Below are 22,004 nucleotides of genomic sequence, written 5' to 3'. Positions count from 1 at the left end.
AACGACTATCATCCCCTTCTTCTTCTCATCACTGTTCTTCATGCTCTGTTTCTTCCTTCCTATGCTTGGAAAACAAAGTCACATCCATTTCTAGCTAGAAGCTAATGCTAGCGAGTAAGACCAGATGTTTTGGTCGGATCTTACGGGGTTCACTGTGACTTTTGCTACGCTAACTAATTGTCACTGTAAAGCAGGGATGTCAAATTTGTTTTCATAGAGGGCCACATGGCAGTTATGGCTGCCATCAGAGGGCCACTTGTAACAGTGAATAATGTATGAATTTGCCTCTGGATTTCATTATTAATTATATATTTTTTGTTAAGTAGACTGTTGATTAAGCAGTAAAAACTTAACATTGACAAAATGTTACTGTAAAATATAGTGGGTTTTTTTTGTTTTGTTTTTAAACATTTTACGGTAAATGGATTAAAACAGTACCACTGTTTGTTTGTTTTGTTTTTTGTTTTTTTGGGGGGTGGGGGGAGTGTTTACGGGAAAAGCTGGCAGATTAGTTGCCCGACTTTTTGTATTAAATTTAAAAATGTTTACAACATTATATTGTAAATGGAAAAACAGGGCAAGTTCTTTTTTTATTCTGGCAACTGAGCTGCCAGTTTGTCTACCGTAAAAACAAATGTACCGTCTTTCCATTTACAGTAACACAACGTTAAAAACAACAACCGTAGATTTTACAGTCAAAAACTGGCAGCTCAGTCAACAGAATTTTGACGCAAAAAAACAGTAGTAGTTTTTTCAATTTACAGTATTATGCTGTAAAGAACAATGTAAAATGTATTGTCATTTTTATTAATTTGATGGGTAGTTTGCTGTTAAGTTAAGTAATTTTATTTATACAAAAAATGTTTGTAAAGTGTGATAATATACTGTAATATTTGTTGCAATATTGGATACTATTAAAAGTTTAAAATGTATGCAATTTCAAGCAGTACATATATTTTTTCTGTCAAAATGAAAAAAAATCAATTACATTTATTGACACATATTTCCAGGTGTTTGTGGGCCAGATAGAATGATGTCGCGGGACAGAGCCTTGAGTTTGACACCTGTGCTCTAATGTAAAGCATAATCATTGGAGAAGTAGCTCCCTCAAAAGGACGGGAGTGGAACATGTGGGGATTTATGTAGTTGGGCCCCCAGTGTTGTGGTATTGAAGTACAGGTAAAACTATTAACATTCCGTGTACCTAATCTTGTGACCCTCAGCTACAAAGTATTCTTGGAAAACAACAAAAAAACATGAGTGTCTGTGTCATTCTCTCGTGTGTTTTTTTTTTCTCCCCTGCCAAACGTAAGTTGGTTTCACGACATCTTTTTTCAAGCGTCACACATTTCAGGCAGCATCCCCGAGCGCGACCACGGTGCCGTGGACCGCTCCCATGCGGCTAAAGAGAGAGCAATGCGATTTACGGTCAAGTCTGCAGGCTATTTATGCGCCTCGAGAGTGTTGCGATCCAGTTGGGTGGCGTTTAACAAGACTCGGTGTGTGTGCTGTTTACACAGCCTCGCATTGCCTTGGCACGCGCTATTGATGCCTTTTCAATTTGTGCATTTCAAACGCGGCTTAATCTGCCTGACTCCACACACGCTGAGAAAAACAACCAAAAAATGAGAAACCAACTCTGTTGGTGCACACAAGCTCTGGCTTTACTTGTATTTATTTACGCCATTTATAAAAGGTAATCATGGTAGGCTTTAGGCTACTAGCAGCTACACAACAGCTAAGCATACAATAGCTATCCATCCATCCATCTTCTTCCGCTTATCCGAGGTTGGGTCGCGGTGGCAGCAGCCTAAGCAGGGAAGCCCAGACTTCCCTCTCCCCAGCCACTTCGTCCAGCTCTTCCAGGGGGATCCTGAGGCGTTCCCAAGCCAGCCGGGAGACATAGTCTTCCCATCGTGTCCTGGGTCTTCCTCGTGGCCTCCTACCGGTCGGACGTGCCCGAAACACCTCCCTAGGGAGGCGTTCGGGTGGCATCTTGACCAGATGCTCGAACCACCTCATCTGGCTCCTCTCGATGTGGAGGAGCAGCGGCTTTACTTTGAGCTTCTCCCAGATGGCAGATCTTCTCACCCTATCTCTAAGGGAGAGCCCCGCCACCCGGCGGAGGAAACTCATTTCGGCCGCTTGTACCCGTGATCTTGTCCTTTTGGTCATAACCCAAAGCTTATGATAATAGGTGAGGATGGGAACGTAGATTGACCGGTAAATTGAGAGCTTTGCCTTCCGGCTCAGCTCCTTCTTCACCACAGCGGGTCGATACAGCGTCCGCATTACTGAAGACGCTGCACCAATCCACCTGTCGATCTCATGATTCACTCTTCCTTACTGAACAAGACTTCCAGGTACTTGAACTCCTCCACTTGGGGAGGAGTTATTGTAACCCTCAGGGCTTCACTCAAGTTGGGTTAATATTAAAGGTTCGAGGGACCCAAAAGGTTCTCAATTATTAAAGTGTCAAAAAATAAGTCGTACTGTTTATTCATATTTTGTTTGCCTTTCAACGCTTAAATATCTATAGATCAACTTCAGATCTATTTCTTGACATAAAGATTTAATGATTTTGATGTTTTTGTCAAAACCCTCTTTAATAACGGATGTCCGCTAACTTTTTGCAACTCAACGCCAAGAAAACGGAAATGCTGATTATTGGTTCTGCTAGACCCCTCTTTTAGACCAGTTGATCTGCCGTTTCTTTTCTTTCTCCTCTGCCCCCCTCTCCCCTGTGGAGGGGGAGACACACAGGTCCAGTAGCCATGGATGAAGTGCTGGCTGTCCAGAGTCGGGACCCGGGGTGGACCGCTCGCCTGTGCATCGGTTGGGGACATCTCTGCGCTGCTGACCTGTCTCCGCTCGGGATGGTCTCCTGCTGACCCCACTATCGACTGGACTCTCGCTGTTATGTTGGATCCACTATGAACTGGACTTTCACAATATTATGTCAGACCCACTCGACATCCATTGCATTCGGTCTCCCCTAGAGGGGGGAGGGGGGGGGGGGGTTACCCACATATGCGGTCCTCTCCAAGGTTTCTCATAGTCATTCACATCGACGTCCCACTGGGGTGAGTTTTACCTTGCCTTTATGTGGGCTCTGTACCGAGGATGTCGTTGTGGCTTGTGCAGCCCTTTGAGACACTTGTGATTTAGGGCTATATAAACAAACATTGATTGATTGATTGATTGATAATAGGAAAAACACAAATTATGCAATGTTTTGCCCAAAAAAATGTTTAGAGTGATTTGATGTGAAGTAATTGGAGCCTTGAATAAAATTAATAATTGTAATAATTCACAACAACATTGCTTTTGATTCATAAGTATTTTAAAAGTGTTAAAAATAAGTCACATATCAATATATATTATTTTTACTTTCAACGCTTAACTTTCTAGATTAACTTCAGATCTATCCGTCGATTACAAGTTGTTATTATTTTTTGAGCAATAACAGTTGTAGTGACGACTATGACTGGTTTAATATGGATTAGTAATCACTTCAGGGTGTCGGGTCAGGACAGCAATTATTCGTTCAGGTGAGTGCAGGAGAAATAATAGATTGTCCAAGTCCGGATTTGCAGGTTCAATTGTATATTGAAGACATGCATGAGTTGTACCGAGGATGTCGTTGTGGCTTGTGCAGCCCTTTGAGACACTTGTGATTTAGGGCTATATAAATAAACATTGATTGATTGATTGATTGTTCGTTTGCGTGTGTGTGGTTTCCTATACAAAACAAATTATAAATCAACTAAAGTGACCACAATGCAATGAAATACAGGCACGAGCCTGCAACAGGGCTGTTAAAATATACATCACAGTTTACATAAATGTACAGAATTTGAACATCCCAGCCCTAAGTAATGTAATGATTAATAGAATGTAAATAGCATCACAACAGTAATTCTAAATTGTAAATTGGGGCTAACAAACATGTCCAATGCTACAAACAGGCCCCAATCAGGGTATGATATTCAGCTAGCAGTTAGCTTGTGAACCTGATGCCAAACAGCCAATAGACTACAATAAAACTGACAAAATGAGTTGCAATACAGTTTTAAGCACACAACAACTGATATTAAAGTGTCTATAAAGTAACTCACTTAGTATTGACGCACACTGCCAATTAAACAATTGACATCGAAGTTCAAGTAACTTTCAGAGCATGCTGATGTAATGATGCGTTCAATGACCCCTCCAATGTCGTAAAAGTGAACTACACTCAAGCAACCCAATGACACAAAAAGAAAACAAGCGTTACAGAGACAGTCTTTTGTACAACAGTTTTAAAATTAAAACTGCTTGCATGATAAAAAAAATTATATCAAAATCAAATTATGTTATATTATGATGTTATTTGTGTAATTTGATCATTTTCCTCGACTAATGTCATACTTGCCAACCCTCCCGGATTTTCCGGGAGACTCCCGAAATTCAGCGCCTCTCCCGAAAACCTCCCGGAAGAAATTTTCAACCGGAATTCAGCCGGAGCTGGAGGCCACGCCCCCTCCAGCTCCATGCAGACCTGAGTCCAGTGTGCGCACACAAGGAGATGAAGCAGAAGAACGAGACCATAGTCGAAGAGCGCAGGGGAGACACTTCTCCAGGGCCGATGTATGCTCGGGGCAACACCTTTCACCTTACCCGGCAGTGGGTCTCCACAGCGGACGACTTTAGGGTGAATGATGAGTCCAGCGATTAGTTGCAAATCTTGCTTTATTGATTGCTTGCACACAGCCAATCCAACACAAAACCAAATAGTCCCTCCCCGCACTGGCTACCGCTCCCTCTCTTCTCTCGCCCACACACTCACTGACGTCACTCACTTCACATGCTGTCACCTATTAAAGGGCCACACACATACTCTACTCTCATAACACACAGTACAGTTAGTAGAACAACTGTGTTTTCATTACTGTGTATTTGATAGGTGCCATTGCCCCGGAATTGTATTGCATTGTACTTTCAAGTACAACAATGAGTAGATGAGTGTTATGTGTGTATATGTGTAAATAAATGAACACTGAAATTCAAGTATTTATTTTATTTATATATACAATAAAATAAATAAATATATATATAGCTAGAATTCACTGAAAGTCAAGTATTTCATACATATATATATATATATATATATATATATATGAAATACTCGAGTTGGTGAATTCTAGCAGTAAATATACTCCTCCCCTCTTAACCATGCCCCCAACCACGCCCCCCGCCCCAACCACGCCCCCCACCCCCCACCTCCCGAAATCGGAGGTCTCAAGGTTGGCAAGTATGCTAATGTACTAACATCATGTGGTTTATTTTGTACATATGTAGCTTCGTCTACAAAGATACAAAGAATTGCTATTGCGACACCCAGTGGACACATTTAGAACAGCAGTTTCTTTCATTCAAAAATTTCAGGTTAATTTTTTTACTTAGCAACCACATCTCGCGGGCCGGATAAAACTTGTTCGCGGGCCTGATCCGGCCCTCGGGCCGTACGTTTGACACCCATGGTCTACACCCAAGTCATATTTTGGTACTTGATGCATACTAATGTTACCATGCTCGCATTTAAAAAAAATAAAAATAAAGAAAATAAGAAATAATCATACCTCAATGGCCTCATAAACTCCAAGGGAATAAAGTTTATTTTCAATCCGAGACTCCATTTACGTCTTCCACATCAAACACGTGTTGTCTCATGCTGCTTCCTTAATTCCGTCACATAATAATTGTCCCCCGCCCAACAACGTGACCAAACCGGAACAAAAAAATATGTTCACCTCTCAATTTACATGGGTTTGTAACAAAAAATAAAGTTAACATAAACTAGCATTAATTAACCCAAATAAATACATTTTTAATCACATTGTGTGTACAATATGAACTTATGTTTATGCATTGTGTTTATTTATTTTCACCAATTATGAACGTCGGGACCTAATTCAACAAGTTATCAACGTTGTGTTGCCTTGTGCCTGCTGGGCGTGATCATTATAATAATAATTGGATTTCCCGCGTAATAACCGCTTGTTACGTGGGTCTTCCCACTGACTCAGTGAATCCCTTCAATCAATTCAGCGTCTGATTGAGCACTTTGCGTCATCGATCCGATCACCCCCCGCGGAGGCTTCAATTTGTTTTATTCCTGCTGATGCGGAGACAGCAACATCCCATAATAAGACTCTTGTTGGTGCTTGGGAGCTCTGTGCTGACAGCAGGGCCCTCCAGAGGGCCACTGAGGAGCCCACGAAGGCGAAAGGGACAAAAGGGCCGTGACTTACAAGTCAAGTTCGCCACATGATTTATGGGTGTTGTTATTGTCGCCATGACGACCACTGCTCTTTTGATTAAACTTTTTTTTTTAAATTTCTCCAGCCTGCAGCCTTCAGAGAAGCACGCCGACTATTAGCTTTCTCCCAAGGCCATAAAGGGCCTTTCCGTTTGACCCGGATTAAATGCTGATGGCCGCCATAAGGACGCAATTATCCTTCAGTCCTTTATTGAACTTTAGCGGGGAATTATGGCGGGAAAACCTTCTCCGATAAATCAAATCTAAATTAACCTCTTTTTTTTTAATGCGCGGCTGTCTTTTGAGTCTGCGTTGCTGCAGTAATCTTCACTTCTAAATGAAATAAATAAATGCTGATGAGAGATTAATTACTGATGGAATAACGGCTTCATGACGCAGCACAAAATGTTGGAATAAAATGAGGTCTTACACTGACATCTATTGGAAAATGTCGGAACTGCAGACGAAAACATACATGGTCCACGTCAGAAAAAAACAATAGTATTTTCTGCCTTATAATCAAAATTAAATACGTGTAAAAAATGTTTATCAAAAAACATAAAAGACAATAAATTGCATTCTAACGTTTAACCCAAGCAAAAACCAAAAGACAAAAATAGGAAAATAATAAAATATAAACATACTATAAAAAAAAAAAAATTGAAATAAACAATTGGCCTAAAATTCCATCCATCCATTTTCTACCGCTTATTCCCCTTGGGGTCGCGGGGGGCGCTTAAAATACCAATTAAAAAAATACCAATTATATTAAAAAAAAAAAATACTTAAAACGGCTTTAAAATAAAGATGATTAAAAAAAAAAAAACATCTAGAAATCAAAAATATATTAAAATTAGCAAGCATATTCTAAAAATTTTTTAAAAAAATCACAAGATAATGCAGGTTTTTTTTTGTCAAATTATTTTTAAAAAAACGAATTAAAAAAATAATTCAAATATTAAAACAAAATAAAATAATGAAAACGATTTCAAAATAAATTCAACAATACAATAAAGTATAAATCAAAAAAGTAATTACAAATAAAATAATTTCGGGGGGAAAAAAACAATAATAAAAAATGCATTTGGTCTTTAATTAATGAACAGTTTAATAAATTTAATTTACAAAAACAAATTCAGAAATAACTAAAAAAAAATAAACAAAAAGTGAGTAACTAAAACGACTTCAAAATTAAATAAATGAACAAAAAAAACATAAATGAAATTGACTCTAAAATAACAAAGAAATAAAAACAATACAAAAAAATATGCATTTGGTCTCTTATAAATGAACAATAAAAAATGAAATTAAAACAAATTCAAAATAACAATTTCAAAAATAAAACAAAAGAAAACATTTTAAAACAAAATACAAGTAATTAGTATAAAAACGCAATTAAAAATAATTTTATCTTTTAAAATAAAACAAAATGAACAGTAAAAAAATCAACCAATTCTAAAACATGACAGACACTAAATAAAAACATTTATTCAAAACATTTTTTAGATACGTTGTACACTCGTGTTGCGGAAAAAACAGTTCTTTATAAACCGAGTAAAACTAACCACGTGGTTTTCAAATAGAAAAGGTCACCTGTAAAAATACTGAGATCCAAATGAACACAACATCGTTAGTAGCAAAGCAGCAATAACAGTAATGAAAGGTGGGCGTGGCCTTAAAGCGACGCCGTCTGTCTGTGAAGCTCATTGAGGATGACGTCACTGCTGGAACCATCGGACAGTCCGCTGTCCACAAACACAGAACCTGTGAGGACGACAAGAAGCGTTCCAATCCAAAATGTTGACTTTGTGGATACGATAAAAAGACAATCCTACTGCTGCTGGTGATGTTGCTGGCGACAGACGAGCTTCGTGAGGACAGCTGGCGAGGAGCCAACGCAGATGAGGTCGTCGCCGAAAAGTTCCTGTTCCGCGTGGCCGTCCGACTCCATTCTGCGCCACACCACACTTCCAATTTTTGCGCTGTACACTTTTTGAACTCAATGCGTGAAATTACCTGAATTTTTGGCCAATCGCAGGTGGCCACAGCACAGGTAGGTTCTCCACTGCCGGCGCACGTTCTCCTTGCAGGCGCAATGGAACACGAAGACCAAGAAGCCTGCGAAAAGATTCAAAGTATGTTGATAAAGTCGCCAAACTCGCAGTGGTGTGTTTGTGGCGCCACCTTGCAGGGAGTTGAAGATGGTGAAGAGGTAAACAAAGGGCAGGTGAAGCGGCCCCCAGGCCAACAGCGCGAACCCCCAAGCCAGGCCCAGCAGAACCACCAGGCCGACGACGCTGCGCAGGTCGGTGACCAGGCCTCTGTGAGGGGACTGGTTGTGCGGGTTCTGTCTCTTGATGCGGGACAGCTGGACCATGACCACGGCGAAGACCAGCAGGCACGACGTGAAGATGAGCAGGAAGTAGGTCACCACGCCCACGTAGAAGGCCGTGTCGCTGCGCAGCCAACAGCTGGAGACACACAAACATCAACATCTCATTTTTGAGATAAGAAACCCAAAACCAGTGAAGTTGGCACGTTGTGTAAATTGTAAATAAAAACAGAATACAATGATTTTCAAATCCTTTTCAACCTATATTCAATTGAATAGACTGCAAAGACAAGATACTTAACGTTCGAACTGGAAAACTTTGTTATTTTTTGCGTCTTCTCCCCGTCATCTTTGTTGTAGCGGTGTAGCGTGCAAGGACGGGAGTGGAAGAAGTGTCAAAATATGGAGCTAACTGTTTTAATGACATTCAGACTTTACTTCAATCAATAACGGAGCAGCATCTCCTCATCCGGAAACAACCACAACACCGAAAATGTGTCCCGTGGAAAACCGTCCGACCGGAACTCTCGAATAACTAAAGTTCCTTGGGTGAATAATGTAAACTCACTATACCGGTATGTTTTAGCGCTTTCATAGCGAGTTTACTGACAGATATAAGTAAGAACTTTACACTACTTTATATTAGAAATGGCAACAGCGGAGGATGAATGTCCCATAACAAGAAGATAGAGAAAAAGAAGAAGCTTATCGACTACGGCGTCGGAATGGACTACAAAGGCGGACACGCGCAATTTTTCAGGATTTATGCAGATCTCAAATACAGATCAGCAGGTACCAGAAGGTAAGAAACGTTGCTTTTACATAATATTGCGAAACAAAACGCCAGATAATATGTCTTACTCTATACACACACCATAATAATACTCGTATGTTGAAGCACAGTACAATCCATCATAGCTTACCAAAGTCGTACTAAAAGATTTTGATAGATTAGTGAGCGCCGTGTGTAATGTTCTATATTTTCAATGGAACATATAAAATGTTGGTGTTTACTTGAGTCATATTGCCACCATAGTGCAGTCTACACGTATCTCTTATGTTTGACTGCCATCTACTGGTCACACTTATCATTACACCATGTACCAAAAAATATTGCTTCAAGGTCGGTAAGCACAACCAAAATTATTCCGTACATTATGCGCACCGGGTTATAAGGTGCACTGTCAAGTTTTGAGGGGAAAAAAGGATTTTAAGTGCACCTTATAGTCCGAAATAAGGTACACACAAAACGGCCTAAAATCCAGCATCAAGACTAGATTTTGGGCAACACATTTCCAATATTCTACTGTGAGATATATTTTAAATGGTTCCAAGTAATATTATATCGGATTTTTAAGAGGATATACAAGAAATGTTACTTACAAGTCATCTGAGGTGCCATCTGTGTACCTTCCATACGTCACCAGACCATAGTTGTCTTTATCCACTGAGATCACCACCGTCACCACGACAACCGGAGCACCTGCACACATCAGTACGTTACCTTTTTTTGTTCAAAGAGAAAACACGTTAAGTAGAGCACATACCCCATCCTACGAGCGAGAACTTGAGCATGTATCGGCTGAGGTATGGCGTGAACACCTGCACGATGCTCAGGTACATGTGCAGCGCCTCCAGCCCCGCCCAGGTGAAGGAGGTGAGCAGGAAGTAGTGCAGGAAGAAGGCGGTGCTGATGCAAAGGCCGCCGGCCGGGTAGAGCGCCAGCCAGCCGTCCAGCAGGTAGACCAGGTTGAGGAAGAGGAGGGAGAAGCAGAGCTGGACCAGAATCTTGGATGGAATGTCTCGCAACAATTTCCTGCAGAGGAACGTCGGCGTTGGAATAAAAGGGGAATGAATAACAACGTGTTTATGAAAGTGTCTCACTCAAACGAAAGGTAGGTCAACAAGGTGGCGGCGAGAAAAACAGCTGAAAGTCCGCAGCCAATATACGTGATGAAGGTGAGAATTTGTGCCTGCTGGGGGTCACTTACACCCTCTCTGGAGAGATCCTGGGTCAGGACAAAAAAATGATAACATTATTAATAATTGAAGAAAACAATATCATAAAATATATATTAATGCTAAAAATCTAGATCTTAATAAATGCCATAACATTATTTAATTTAAATGGATTTGTTTTAACTTACACACTCCAAACCACAGGGGGAGATGTATTGCCAAAAAATTGCAAATCCATACCTTGACAAAGCATAACCAAACAAAATATTACTTTACTTTACAGTAAATTAATTTATTTCAATTTAATTAAATTAATAACATTTTACACAATTTACTTTAAAGTAGATTAATTCAATTTGATCTCCTTGAAATTACTTGTATTTAATTTACTTTAAAAAGTAAATTAATTACATTTAATTGACTTTGAAGTTACTTAAAGTATATTAATTATAATATAGTATATATAGTATAATACATTTTTAAAGTAAATTAATTCAAATAAATGTACTTCACTTTAATTAACTGTACTAATTAAATTTACTTTAGAGTAAATTGATTCAATTTCATTTATTTTACTTTATTAAGTATACTAATTTAATTTCTTTTTAATTAGAGTACTGTATGTTCAAATTCACTTTAAAATGAATGTACTTTAAAGTAAATATAATTTAATTTAATTTACTTTAAATTTACTTTACTTATAGTGAATTAATCAAACTTTCTTTAAAGTAAATTTATTTGATTTAATTTAATTTAACTTTAATTTAAATTTACTTTACTTTGAGGTAAGATAATTCAATTTAATTTTCATTACTTTAAAATAAATTAATTTACTTGAATTTAAAGTACATTATTTTAGGGACGGCGTGGCGCAGTGGAAGAGTGGCCGTGCGCAACCCGAGGGTCCCTGGTTCAATCCCCACCTAGTACCAACCTCGTCATGTCCGTTGTGTCCTGAGCAAGACACTTCACCCTTGCTCCTGATGGGTGCTGGTTAGCGCCTTGCATGGCAGCTCCCTCCATCAGTGTGTGAATGTGTGTGTGAATGGGTAAATGTGGAAGTAGTGTCAAAGCGCTTTGAGTACCTTGAAGGTAGAAAAGCGCTATACAAGTACAACCCATTTATCATTTATTTATTTTAACTTAATTTGCTTGAATTTGAAATACATTACTTTAACTTTATTTAATTTACTTTTAATCACTTTACATTAAAGTTATGTTTTATTTACTTTATTTTAAATTACTTCACATTTAATACAGTTTAAACTAAATTAATGAAATCCTATTTATTTTAATTTAATTTACATTAAAGTGCATTAATTAAATTACATTTATTTTAATTGTATTTACTTTAAAGTTACTTAAAGTTTACTAATATATATATATATATATATATTTTTTTTTTAAGTAAATTAATTTAATTACATTTACTTCACTTTAATTAACTTTACTAATTTAGTTTACTTTAGAGTAAATTAAGTCAATTTCATTTACATTATTTTACTTTATTAAGTACATAAAATTAATTTATTTTACTTTACAGTACTGTACGTTCATATTCACTGTAAAATTAATTTACTTTAAAGTAAAATAAGTACATTTAATTTACTATAATTTTACTTTACTTTCAGTAAATAATGACATTTTCTTTCAAGTAAATGTATTTGATTAAATTTAATTTAACTTTACTTTAAATTTACTTTACTTTGAAGTAAGTTAATTCAATTCAATTTACATTACTTTAAAATAAATTAATTTACTTGAATTTAAGGTACATTACTTTAACTAAATTGAATTTAATTCAATATGCTCGAATTTAAAATACATTACTTTAACATAATTTAATTCACTTTACATTAAAGTTATTTTCTTTTACTTTATTTTGAATTACTTTACATTTAATATACTTCAAAGTAAATTAATAAAATTAAATGTATTTTAATTTAACTTACTTTGAAGTTACTTAAAGTATATTAATATATTATCTTTTTTTAAATACATTAACTCAAATAAATTTACTTCACTTTATTAAATTTACTAATTGAATTTAATTTAGGGTAAATTAATTCAATTTCATTTACTTTACTTAATTTATTAGGTATATTAATTTAATTTATTTTACTTTACAGTTACAATTTTACTTAAAATGTTCTTTACTTTGAGGTAAGATCATTCAATTAAATTTTTTTTTACTTTAAAATAAATTATCCATCCATCCATCCCTTTTCTACCGCTTGTCCCTTACGGTGTCGCGGGGGGTGCTGGAGCCTATCTCAGCTGCATTCGGGCGGAAGGCGGTGTACACCCTGGACAAGTCGCCACCTCATCGCAGGGCCAACACAGATAGACAGACAACATTCACACACTAGGGCCAATTTAGTGTCAATTTCCTTGAATTTAAAGTACATTACTTTAACTTAATTTCCTTGAATTTAATTTCCTTGAATTTAAAATACATTACTTCCTCACCTCCCAGGGGGTGGAACAAGGGGATGGGTCAAATGCAGAGGGTAATTTCACCACACCTAGTGGTACTTTAACTTTAACTTAATTTAATTTAACTTTAATTCACTTTACATTAAAGTTGTGTTTTTATTTACTTTATTTAAAAAAACTTTACATTTAATATACTTTAAACTAAATTAATCAAATCTAATTTATTTTAATTTAATTGACTTTAAAGTAAATTAATTACATGTAATTTATTTGAATTGAATTTACTTTAAAGTAAATTAATTTAATTCACGTCTCCTCAATTCAACTATATTATATGTATAATACAATTTGTATTGCATTATTAATTCCTATTCGGTCCACACCACTACTCAATTTGTATGCAGGAAAAAAACCTGTAACTTCATAATTACTCTGCCATCTATTTTAACCATGTAAATATGACATTATTTTGGCTTTATGATTCAATAAGATTGGCTGACCAGCAGCACGGCAAAGGAGGTGAGATGGTTGCATGTGCAGGTTGTCCCCCAGGAAGTGGAGTTCACCACAAAGCAGCCTGCTGAGCTCCAACCTCCTGTACCGCCTACATTAAAAAAAATTAAAAAAAACAATATTAACCCCTTAAAACCACCTTAAATGTACAACATGTGGGTGTTTACTGTACCGTTCCCGGTGAAGTCCCAAAACGCACAAGTAACCTCATAGTTGGCCTGAGACCAGCAAAAGAGGAAAAGACAACGTTGTGGTTCGGTGACAGGATAAAAGACGTTGATGCACGCTTACGTGGACAGGATGAAGGTTCTGAATGGTGAAGCTCACGTTCTCAGTCAGGTTGCTTACGGACAAATTGCCGACACTGGACGCCAGAACCGGGCTGACCACAGTCTGGTTGTTCAACGTGTCGTCCTGTAACAAACCAAGTCTGTTAGCCGAGTCCGGGGTCAGCAACCCGCGGCTTTTTAGTGCCGCCCTAGTGGCACCTTGAAAATGGAAAAAGACGGGGGGGAAATACAAACAAACGCAACAGTTTGTTTACATGTAAAATCTTCCACTCCTTCCTTGTCTAATTTTGACCACCAAACATTTTATGCTGTGCGTGAATGCACATATGTGAGCTTTGTTGATGTTATTGCCTTGTGTGGAGTCCTAATCAGGCATATTTGGTCAGTGTATGACTGCAAGCTAATCAATGCTAACATGCTATTTAGGCTCGCTGTATGTACATATTGCATCATTATGCCTCATTTGTAGGTATATTTGAGCTCATTTAATTTCCTTTAATTGTATCCTCTTTGTATATAATTTAGTTTTGCATGTCTCATGACACATTATCTGTATGTAATATTGGCTGCATTTCAGATAGTTGTTTGTGTGCCATGTTGTTCCAGACCACAGCAAACATTACCTAGCTTGCCAAAGATTGTAATAAATGCATTAAAAGTTTGCTTTAACTTGGACACACACATCTATACCTTTGGCCATTAAAAACCAGTAATTTCCAAGAGTTATCTCACCTTCTGAGTAGCATCTGATTTACTAATGGTTTCTAATGTTGTAAAAATGTGTGGAATAAATATTACATTGCAACATTTCTGTCAACGAAGATTTGCTTCAGCCTGCGACACTCATTTTGATAGTAGGCTATTATAGCTAACATACACACTTACGTCACGTGTTGCCTTCATTATAAGACTTATATACGGCTTTTCATATTTTGCGGCTCCAGACAGATTTGTTTTTTGTATTTTTGGTCTAATATGCCTCTTTCAACGTTTTGGGTTGCCGACCCCTGGCCTAGTCTGAGGTTTTAGATCTACATTTGGATGAAGCACCTGGAACAAGATGGGTTTGGTGTAGAAGGTGAACTGGACCCTCTGGACCTGCATCTTCTCTGCAGGAGTCAAGGCCCCAGAGATGGAGGACGGCAGGTACACGGACCCTATGATGGAGTCCCTCCTCCTGGATTCAGACCTGCTGGGAACGCTGAGCTGCAAACACCAAAGGATGAACGCACAGGAAGTGGTTTTGGTGGTTGTTTTTGGTGTCTGCACTACCTCAACATCCTTAGTGTTGTAGATGTTGACAAACATCTCAGGAAAGTTGCTGCCGTCCACTTTCTGCACCGCCAGAACAAGTGAACCAGAGGAGAGGACCACGGACACGCCGCTTACGACCAGCTTCAGACCCAAGTCCTCCACCAGGCGAATGATCCTGCAGAGAACACATGGAGGAACCCATGCGACATAACGGGGACATGTGAAATTCACAAAAATGTGGCCAATTCTGTTTTTCTTTCGGGAATCTGAATTTGGATTTGTTCCTAGCGACCAAAAAAGTAATTTTGAAATGTTTGACCCTGCATTTTTCTTATCATAAACTAATACAGTCTGTCCTAACCGTAGGGCCCATTGTTGGGTCACCAAAAATATGTTTCTCACCTGTGGTCCGTATGGGCCGCAGCAGTAGTTGTAATACACTTTTCCACCACTTGTGGCAGTAATGACAATATCAAACAAACGGAAGTCCGGAGGTTAAAGGCCTACTGAAACCCACTACTACCGACCACGCAGTCTGATAGTTTATATGTCAATGACGAAATCTTAACATTGCAACACATGCCAATACGGCCGGGTTAGCTTACTAAAGTGCAATTTTAAATTTTGCGCGAAATATCCTGCTGAAAACAACTCGGTATGATGACGTCAGCACGTGACGTCACGGATTGTGGAGGACATTTTGGGACAGCATCGTGGCCAGCTATTAAGTCGCCTGTTTTCATCGCAAAATTCCACAGTATTCTGGACATCTGTGTTGGTGAATCTTTTGCAATTTGTTCAATGAACAATGGAGACAGCAAAGAAGAAAGCTGTAGGTGGGAAGCGGTGTATTGCGGCCGACTGCAGCAACACAAACACAGCCGGTGTTTCATTGTTTACATTCCCGGAAGATGACAGTCAAGCTTTACCATTGGCCTGTGGAGAACTGGGACAACAGAGACTCTTACCAGGAGGACTTTGAGTTGGATATGCAGACAAGGTACCGTGAGTACGCATGCAGCTGCGACGTCCAAACATTTGACCGCTTGCCCATACGTGCGTGCCGCTATGTGCATGTCACGTACGTAACTTTGGGGAAATATATGTGCTGTATGAACTTTGGGGAGGTGAATGGTACTTTGGGCTGTGGGATTGAGTGTGTTGTGCAGGTGTTTGAGTTGTATTGGCGGGTTATATGGACGGGAGGGGGGAGGTGTTTGTTATGCGGGATTAATTTGTGGCATATTAAATATAAGCCTGGTTGTGTTGTGGCTAATCGAGTATATATATGTCTTGTGTTTATTTACTGTTTTAGTCATTCCCAGCTGAATATCAGGTCCCACCCGCCTCTCACAGCATCTTCCCTATCTGAATCGCTCCCACTGCCCTCTAGTCCTTCACTCTCACTTTCCTCATCCACGAATCTGTCATCCTCGCTCAAATTAATGGGGAAATCGTCGCTTTCTCGGTCCGAATCGCTCTCGCTGCTGGTGGCCATGATTGTAAACAATGTGCAGATGTGAGGAGCTCCACAACCTGTGACGTCACGCTACTCGTCTGCTACAGACAAGGCTTTTTTTTTAGCGACCAAAAGTTGCGAACTTTATCGTCGATGTTCTCTACTAAATCCTTTCAGCAAAAATATGGCAATATCGCGAAATGATCAAGTATGACACATAGAATGGACCTGCTATCCCCGTTTAAATAGGAAAATCGCATTTCAGTAGGCCTTTAAAGTTATTCAGAAGTTTCTTAAGCGCCAAAATTATGACTAAAGTAGTGAATTTTCATTTGCACTTTAATTTTTTTGACAGTTAATTTCATAAACATATTCATTAGTAATTTATGTATTTTAGCACAACGTAATTGTATGTAAAAAAAAAAGTTCTTCAATTATTTATGAGTCCCTTCTTGAGCAGTATTTATTTTCCTAATCAGTCTGACCTAAGCCTAAGGTTTATGTGTTAAATAATATTTGTGATTAACACATGCTTACATATCATTTGAAAATGTTGTAAACTAAGTATGTTACATACAATAAATCAGAATCAGAATCAGAATCAGCTTTATTGTCATTACGCAAGGTAATGAGATTGAGGCCATTCCATACAGTGCGATGTGTGCATGCTAGAAAAACAATGTGCAAATATATAAAAATTTAAAAAATGTAGAAGTGCAATGAATATGGTGTGAAATGAATATATACATGAAAAAACAAAACAAAAACAGGGTGGTTGGTGGAATGGGTTATTGCACCGAAGAGAAGGCAGTTATGAGGGACAATGGGGCAGTCCGTTCAGGATGGTTATGGCCCTGGGGAAGAAGCTGTTCTTTAGCCTGTTTGTTTTGGTTTTAATGCACCTGTAGCGCTTCCCAGAGGGCAGCAGGTGGAACATGTCAGAGCCAGGGTGGGTGCTGTCTTTGATGATGGCACTGGCTCTGTTGAGGCAGCGGGAGGTGTAGATGTCCGTCAGAGAGGGGAGAGGGCGGCCGATGATCTTCTGAGCCGTCTTGACCACTCTTTGCAGCCTCTCCCTGTCTGCTGCAGTGCAGCTGCCGTACCATACCGTAATACAGTAGGTCAGCAGGCTCTCGATGGACGAGCGGTAGAAGGTCAGCAGCAGGTCAGGCTTCAGGTTGTACTTCCCGAGGACTCTAAGGAAGTGTAGCCGCTGCTGAGCCTTCTTGATGATTGATGTGGTGTTGACTGTCCAGGAGAAGTCATTAGAGATGTGGACTCCAAGGTACCTGAAGGTGTGGACCCTCTCTACACGCTCGCCGTTGATGTAGAGGGGGGCAGGGTCGGTGCTGCTCCTCCTGAAGTCGACGATGATCTCTCTGGTCTTGCTGGTGTTGAGAGCGAGGTTGTTCTCCGAAGACCAGGCCGTCAGCTTCAGGACCTCCTCTCTGTAGGCAGCCTCGTCACCCCTGGAGATGAGCCCGACCACTGTGGTATCGTCGGCAAACTTGACGGTAAGGTTGTCACTGTGGGCCGGACTGCAGTCATGGGTGTAAAGGCAGTAGAGGAGGGGGCTCAGCACACAGCCCTGTGGGGAGCCGATGCTCAGCGTGCGGGAGGATGAGAGGTGCGGGCCAAGTCTCACATTCTGGGGTCGGTCCGTTAGGAAGTCCCTTATCCAGGCGTTTGTGAGAGGCGGGAGGCCAAGAGTGTCCAGTTTATTGCAGAGTCTGTCCGGGATTATTGTATTGAAGGCAGAGCTATAGTCCACAGAGAGCATCCGGACGTAGCTCTGCTGCTGCTCCAGGTGGTTCAGAGCAGAGTGGAGAGCAACAGCGATGGCGTCCTCAGTGGACCTGTTCGCCTGGTATGCGAACTGGTGGGGGTCGAAGTCTGGAGGGATATGGTCCTTGATGTGCTGGAGAACAAGTCGCTCGAAGCACTTCATGATTACCGGAGTGAGGGCCACTGGTCGGTAATCATTCAGGCTGGTGATGGGAGACTTCTTCGGCACCGGGATTATTGTAGATGACTTCAGGCAGGATGGGATGACTGCCTGAGCCAGGGAGAGGTTGAAGATCCTGGTGAGGGGGGGAGCGAGCTGGTGGGCGCACGTCCTGAGCACCTTTCCAGGTACTCCGTCTGGTCCGGTAGCCTTCCTGGGGTTCACAGCCAGGAGCACTCGTCTGACATTGTGCTCCTGTACAGTGAGTGGAGTGGCGCCGAAGCCCGGTGGGGGCGGGGGCAGGGCTGGAGCAGATGAGTGTCGCTGGGGGGTTTCGAAACGGGCAAAGAAACAGTTAAGCTCCTCTGCCAGTGTCGCACTCTGATCCGCAGTTGTCATATTGCAGCCTCTGAAGTTCGTGATGTCATGAATGCCCCGCCACACCTCCCGTGAGTTTTTGCTGGACAGATGGGACTCTATGCACCTCCTGTGGTCCGCCTTTGCTTTTTTAATCCCTCTCTTCAGGTCGGCTCTAGCAACACTGTACAGTGCCCTGTCCCCTGACCTGAAGGCTGCGTCGCGGGCCCTGAGGAGTGTGCGGACCTGGCTGGTCATCCAGGGTTTCTTGTTGGGGTAAACCCGGATGGTTTTTTCCACAGTCACATTCCCGATGCAGAACTTTATGTAGTCCAGCACCGTTCCTGTGGCTGTCTCCAGCTCCTGTTGTTGGAAGAGGTCCCAGTCTGTGTGTTGGAAGCAGTCCTGAAGTTTGGGGAATGCATCGTCAGGCCAGGTCATAACAGTCTTTGTGATAGGCCTGGCCTGGCGTCTGATGGGGGTGTAGGTAGGAGAGAGCAGGAGGGAAAGATGGTCTGACTGTCCAAGCTGGGGGAGGGGTGTAGCTCTGTACGCGTGCTTTATGTTGGTATACACGTGGTCCAGGGTGTTCTTGCCCCTTGTAGAACACTTCACGTGCTGGTAGAACTTAGGGAGTACAGTCTTCAGATTGACCTTATTAAAATCCCCTGCTATGATATGAACACCGTCGGGGTGGGCCCGCTGCTGTTCGTTGACGGTGTTCAGCAGAAGAGAGAGCGCTGTGTTTACTTTGGCGTCCGGTGGAATATACACAGCCGTGATGATAACAACAGACAGCTCTCTCGGGAGAAAAAAAGGCCGACATCTAACAGACATGTACTCCACGTCCGGGCAACAGTGCTGTTCAGTGATTGTCCCGTTGTTGCACCAGTTCTCATGCACGTAGATACAGAGCCCCCCTCCTCTGCTCTTACCGGAGTCCTTAGTTCTGTCCCGGCGGAGCAGAGTGCGTCCGGCTAGCTTCATGCTAGCATCGGGTATTTCCGGGTGAAGCCAGGTTTCGGTGATAATCATAGCACAACAGTCCCGAACATCGCGGTTTCCAGCAAGTTGTAACTCCAGGTCGTCCATCTTCTGTACAAGGGATCTGGCATTAGAGAGGAACAGGCTCGGTAGAGGTGGCTTGTGGGGTTGTTTCCTAAGCCTGAGCAAGACGCCGGACCTGCGGCCACGCTTCTGCTTCCTCTCCCTCCTCCGTCTGCGCCGTCTCCCAGACCCGACAACAAACCACGGAGAGCCCTGTGCTCTCGCTATGTCATCTGGGATGTTGTGCTCGTGGTGAAAGTCGCTCGAAACAGATATCTGGTGCGAGTTACCGATATCCAAGAGTGACTGGCGGGTGTACCGGGTGTTTGCAGTACAGGTAGTGCACAAAAGGAAAAAAAACATGAAGAAAAGAAGGAAGAAAGAGCACTGAAATGGATAGCCGTAAGCCGCTGCGTCTGTGCGCGCCGCCATCTTGGGGAAAAAAAAAAAATTTAAAAAAATGAATACAAATAAAATCAAGAGTAAGATTACTAATTCAGTGTTAACATTTGAGTGGGCCCTGGGACCTTCTGTAGTGGAAAAGTTGGGCTCGGAGGTCAAAAAGATTAAGAATCCCGGAAGTAATGCAACCACTTTGAAGTTCAGCTCCTGGATAATTGACCCATCTCAGGACCATACCTAACATTTGCATTTAATTCCTGGGAAATGGGTAAAAAAAAACAGGAATTTTCATTTCAAACCAAAAATACTATTAAATTATTTTTTTTTAAAAGAAGTTTTTTTAAATATATAAAAAACACGCACTAAGCTGGACTCAAATCCCAACATAGTATCACTAACTACTGCACATCCCCTCAGTCACGCAATCAATTGTTGGCGTGCGTCATATTATAATGTGATATTAAGTTTTGCTAAAAAAAAACGCTATATTGGGTAAATGTAAAACAAAACTTGCCAGCTGTTACAAAATGGACTTATCAATCAATCAGCCAATCAAAGTTTATTTATATAGCCCTTAATCACAAAGTGTCTCAAAGGGCTGCACAAGCCACAACGACATCCTCGGCTCACATCCCTTATGCTGTCTTTAAGTTGAAATAGAGTGGTATCTGGATTTTAGACACAACCTAATAAAATAGAGTGGTATCTGGATTTTAGACACAACCTAATAAAATAGAGTGGTATCTGGATTTTAGACACAACCTAATAATTTATTAAAGGAGCTAATTTATTAAAGGAGCTGTTTGCAACTTCCTCACAGTTACATTTTTCAAAGCAAACAATACAAGAAGAACACCATTAGTGGTTTAACAGAAAATATTTGTTTCTATAATTGTCTATATATTTCAAAATTACAAAGTTTATGTAATAAAACATTTTACTGGCCCAAATAAAATGATTGGTGTTTACAGCGGTCACTCACACGGTCTCGTCAACGCGTAGGCGCAGGGAGCGCGTGCACACACACAAAAGCAGTGCAAGAGAAGAATAATTTTGCAGTCGTGTTGTTGTTATGATAGAATATGCATTCAATGACAACGAACGCAAATTGTGTGTGCATGTGTTACATATGTATGTAATTACATCAATACATAAGAGAAGCCATAAGTGGGCGGGATTTACTGTGTAAAATACATTGGAAAGTTGGCGCCCTCGAGCACCTGCGTAAATGTTGCAAACATCTCCTTTAAGTTAAGCTCATGTCACAGCAAGTTGAGTGATGCAGACACGTTTGTTACTGGATACTTTCTAATACGCTTCGACCTTGGAGACTTTGAATGTCTAAGTCAGGGGTCCCCAAACTACGGCCTGCAGGCCGGAACCGGCCCGTGGGAAGTCACAATTAAATTTAAAAAAAAGGTTGGTTTTTTTATAATTATTTTTTTTAAATCTGTATATTCTAATCCACTTTCTACCGCTTGTTTTTTCGTAGCCGCACAAATAAAAAAAAGATGTATAAAAAAAAAAAAAAAAAATATATATATATATATATACACATATATATATGTATATATATATATATATATATATATATATATATATATATATATATATATATATATATATATATACATATACAAATATATACATATACAAATATATATATATATATATATATATATATATATATATATATATATATATACATA

The 22,004-nt window shown here is 40.1% G+C and overlaps 1 protein-coding gene and 1 long non-coding RNA gene across 2 annotated transcripts in view; both read right to left on the bottom strand.

Moving 5' to 3' along the window:
* The window catches only part of LOC133609211 (uncharacterized), a 47,383-nt gene extending 41,613 nt beyond the window's left edge, over positions 1 to 5,770 (bottom strand). The window contains exon 1 of the long non-coding RNA XR_009815674.2: positions 5,622 to 5,770. This is a non-coding gene — a long non-coding RNA (uncharacterized lncRNA). The remainder of the gene's footprint in view (positions 1 to 5,621) is intronic.
* A 1,975-nt stretch (positions 5,771 to 7,745) lies between these two features.
* adgrg2a (adhesion G protein-coupled receptor G2a) overlaps positions 7,746 to 22,004 on the bottom strand; it is a 36,226-nt gene continuing 21,967 nt past the window's right edge. The window contains exons 17-28 of the mRNA XM_061966008.1: positions 15,104 to 15,260; positions 14,882 to 15,037; positions 13,833 to 13,955; positions 13,714 to 13,759; positions 13,529 to 13,632; positions 10,518 to 10,642; positions 10,181 to 10,449; positions 10,017 to 10,116; positions 8,486 to 8,772; positions 8,318 to 8,419; positions 8,137 to 8,253; positions 7,746 to 8,065 (exon numbers count right to left, since the gene is read on the bottom strand). Of these exons, the coding sequence (XP_061821992.1) occupies positions 7,977 to 8,065; positions 8,137 to 8,253; positions 8,318 to 8,419; positions 8,486 to 8,772; positions 10,017 to 10,116; positions 10,181 to 10,449; positions 10,518 to 10,642; positions 13,529 to 13,632; positions 13,714 to 13,759; positions 13,833 to 13,955; positions 14,882 to 15,037; positions 15,104 to 15,260 (1,675 nt within the window). The 3' untranslated portion in view covers positions 7,746 to 7,976. The remainder of the gene's footprint in view (positions 8,066 to 8,136; positions 8,254 to 8,317; positions 8,420 to 8,485; positions 8,773 to 10,016; positions 10,117 to 10,180; positions 10,450 to 10,517; positions 10,643 to 13,528; positions 13,633 to 13,713; positions 13,760 to 13,832; positions 13,956 to 14,881; positions 15,038 to 15,103; positions 15,261 to 22,004) is intronic.

Source organism: Nerophis lumbriciformis, linkage group LG07 (genome assembly GCF_033978685.3).
Source record: "Nerophis lumbriciformis linkage group LG07, RoL_Nlum_v2.1, whole genome shotgun sequence".
In the NCBI taxonomy this organism is placed as follows: Eukaryota; Metazoa; Chordata; class Actinopteri; order Syngnathiformes; family Syngnathidae; genus Nerophis; species Nerophis lumbriciformis.
The sequence above is the reverse complement of the archived record's forward strand: the minus strand, read 5'-3'. Positions and strand labels throughout refer to the sequence as shown.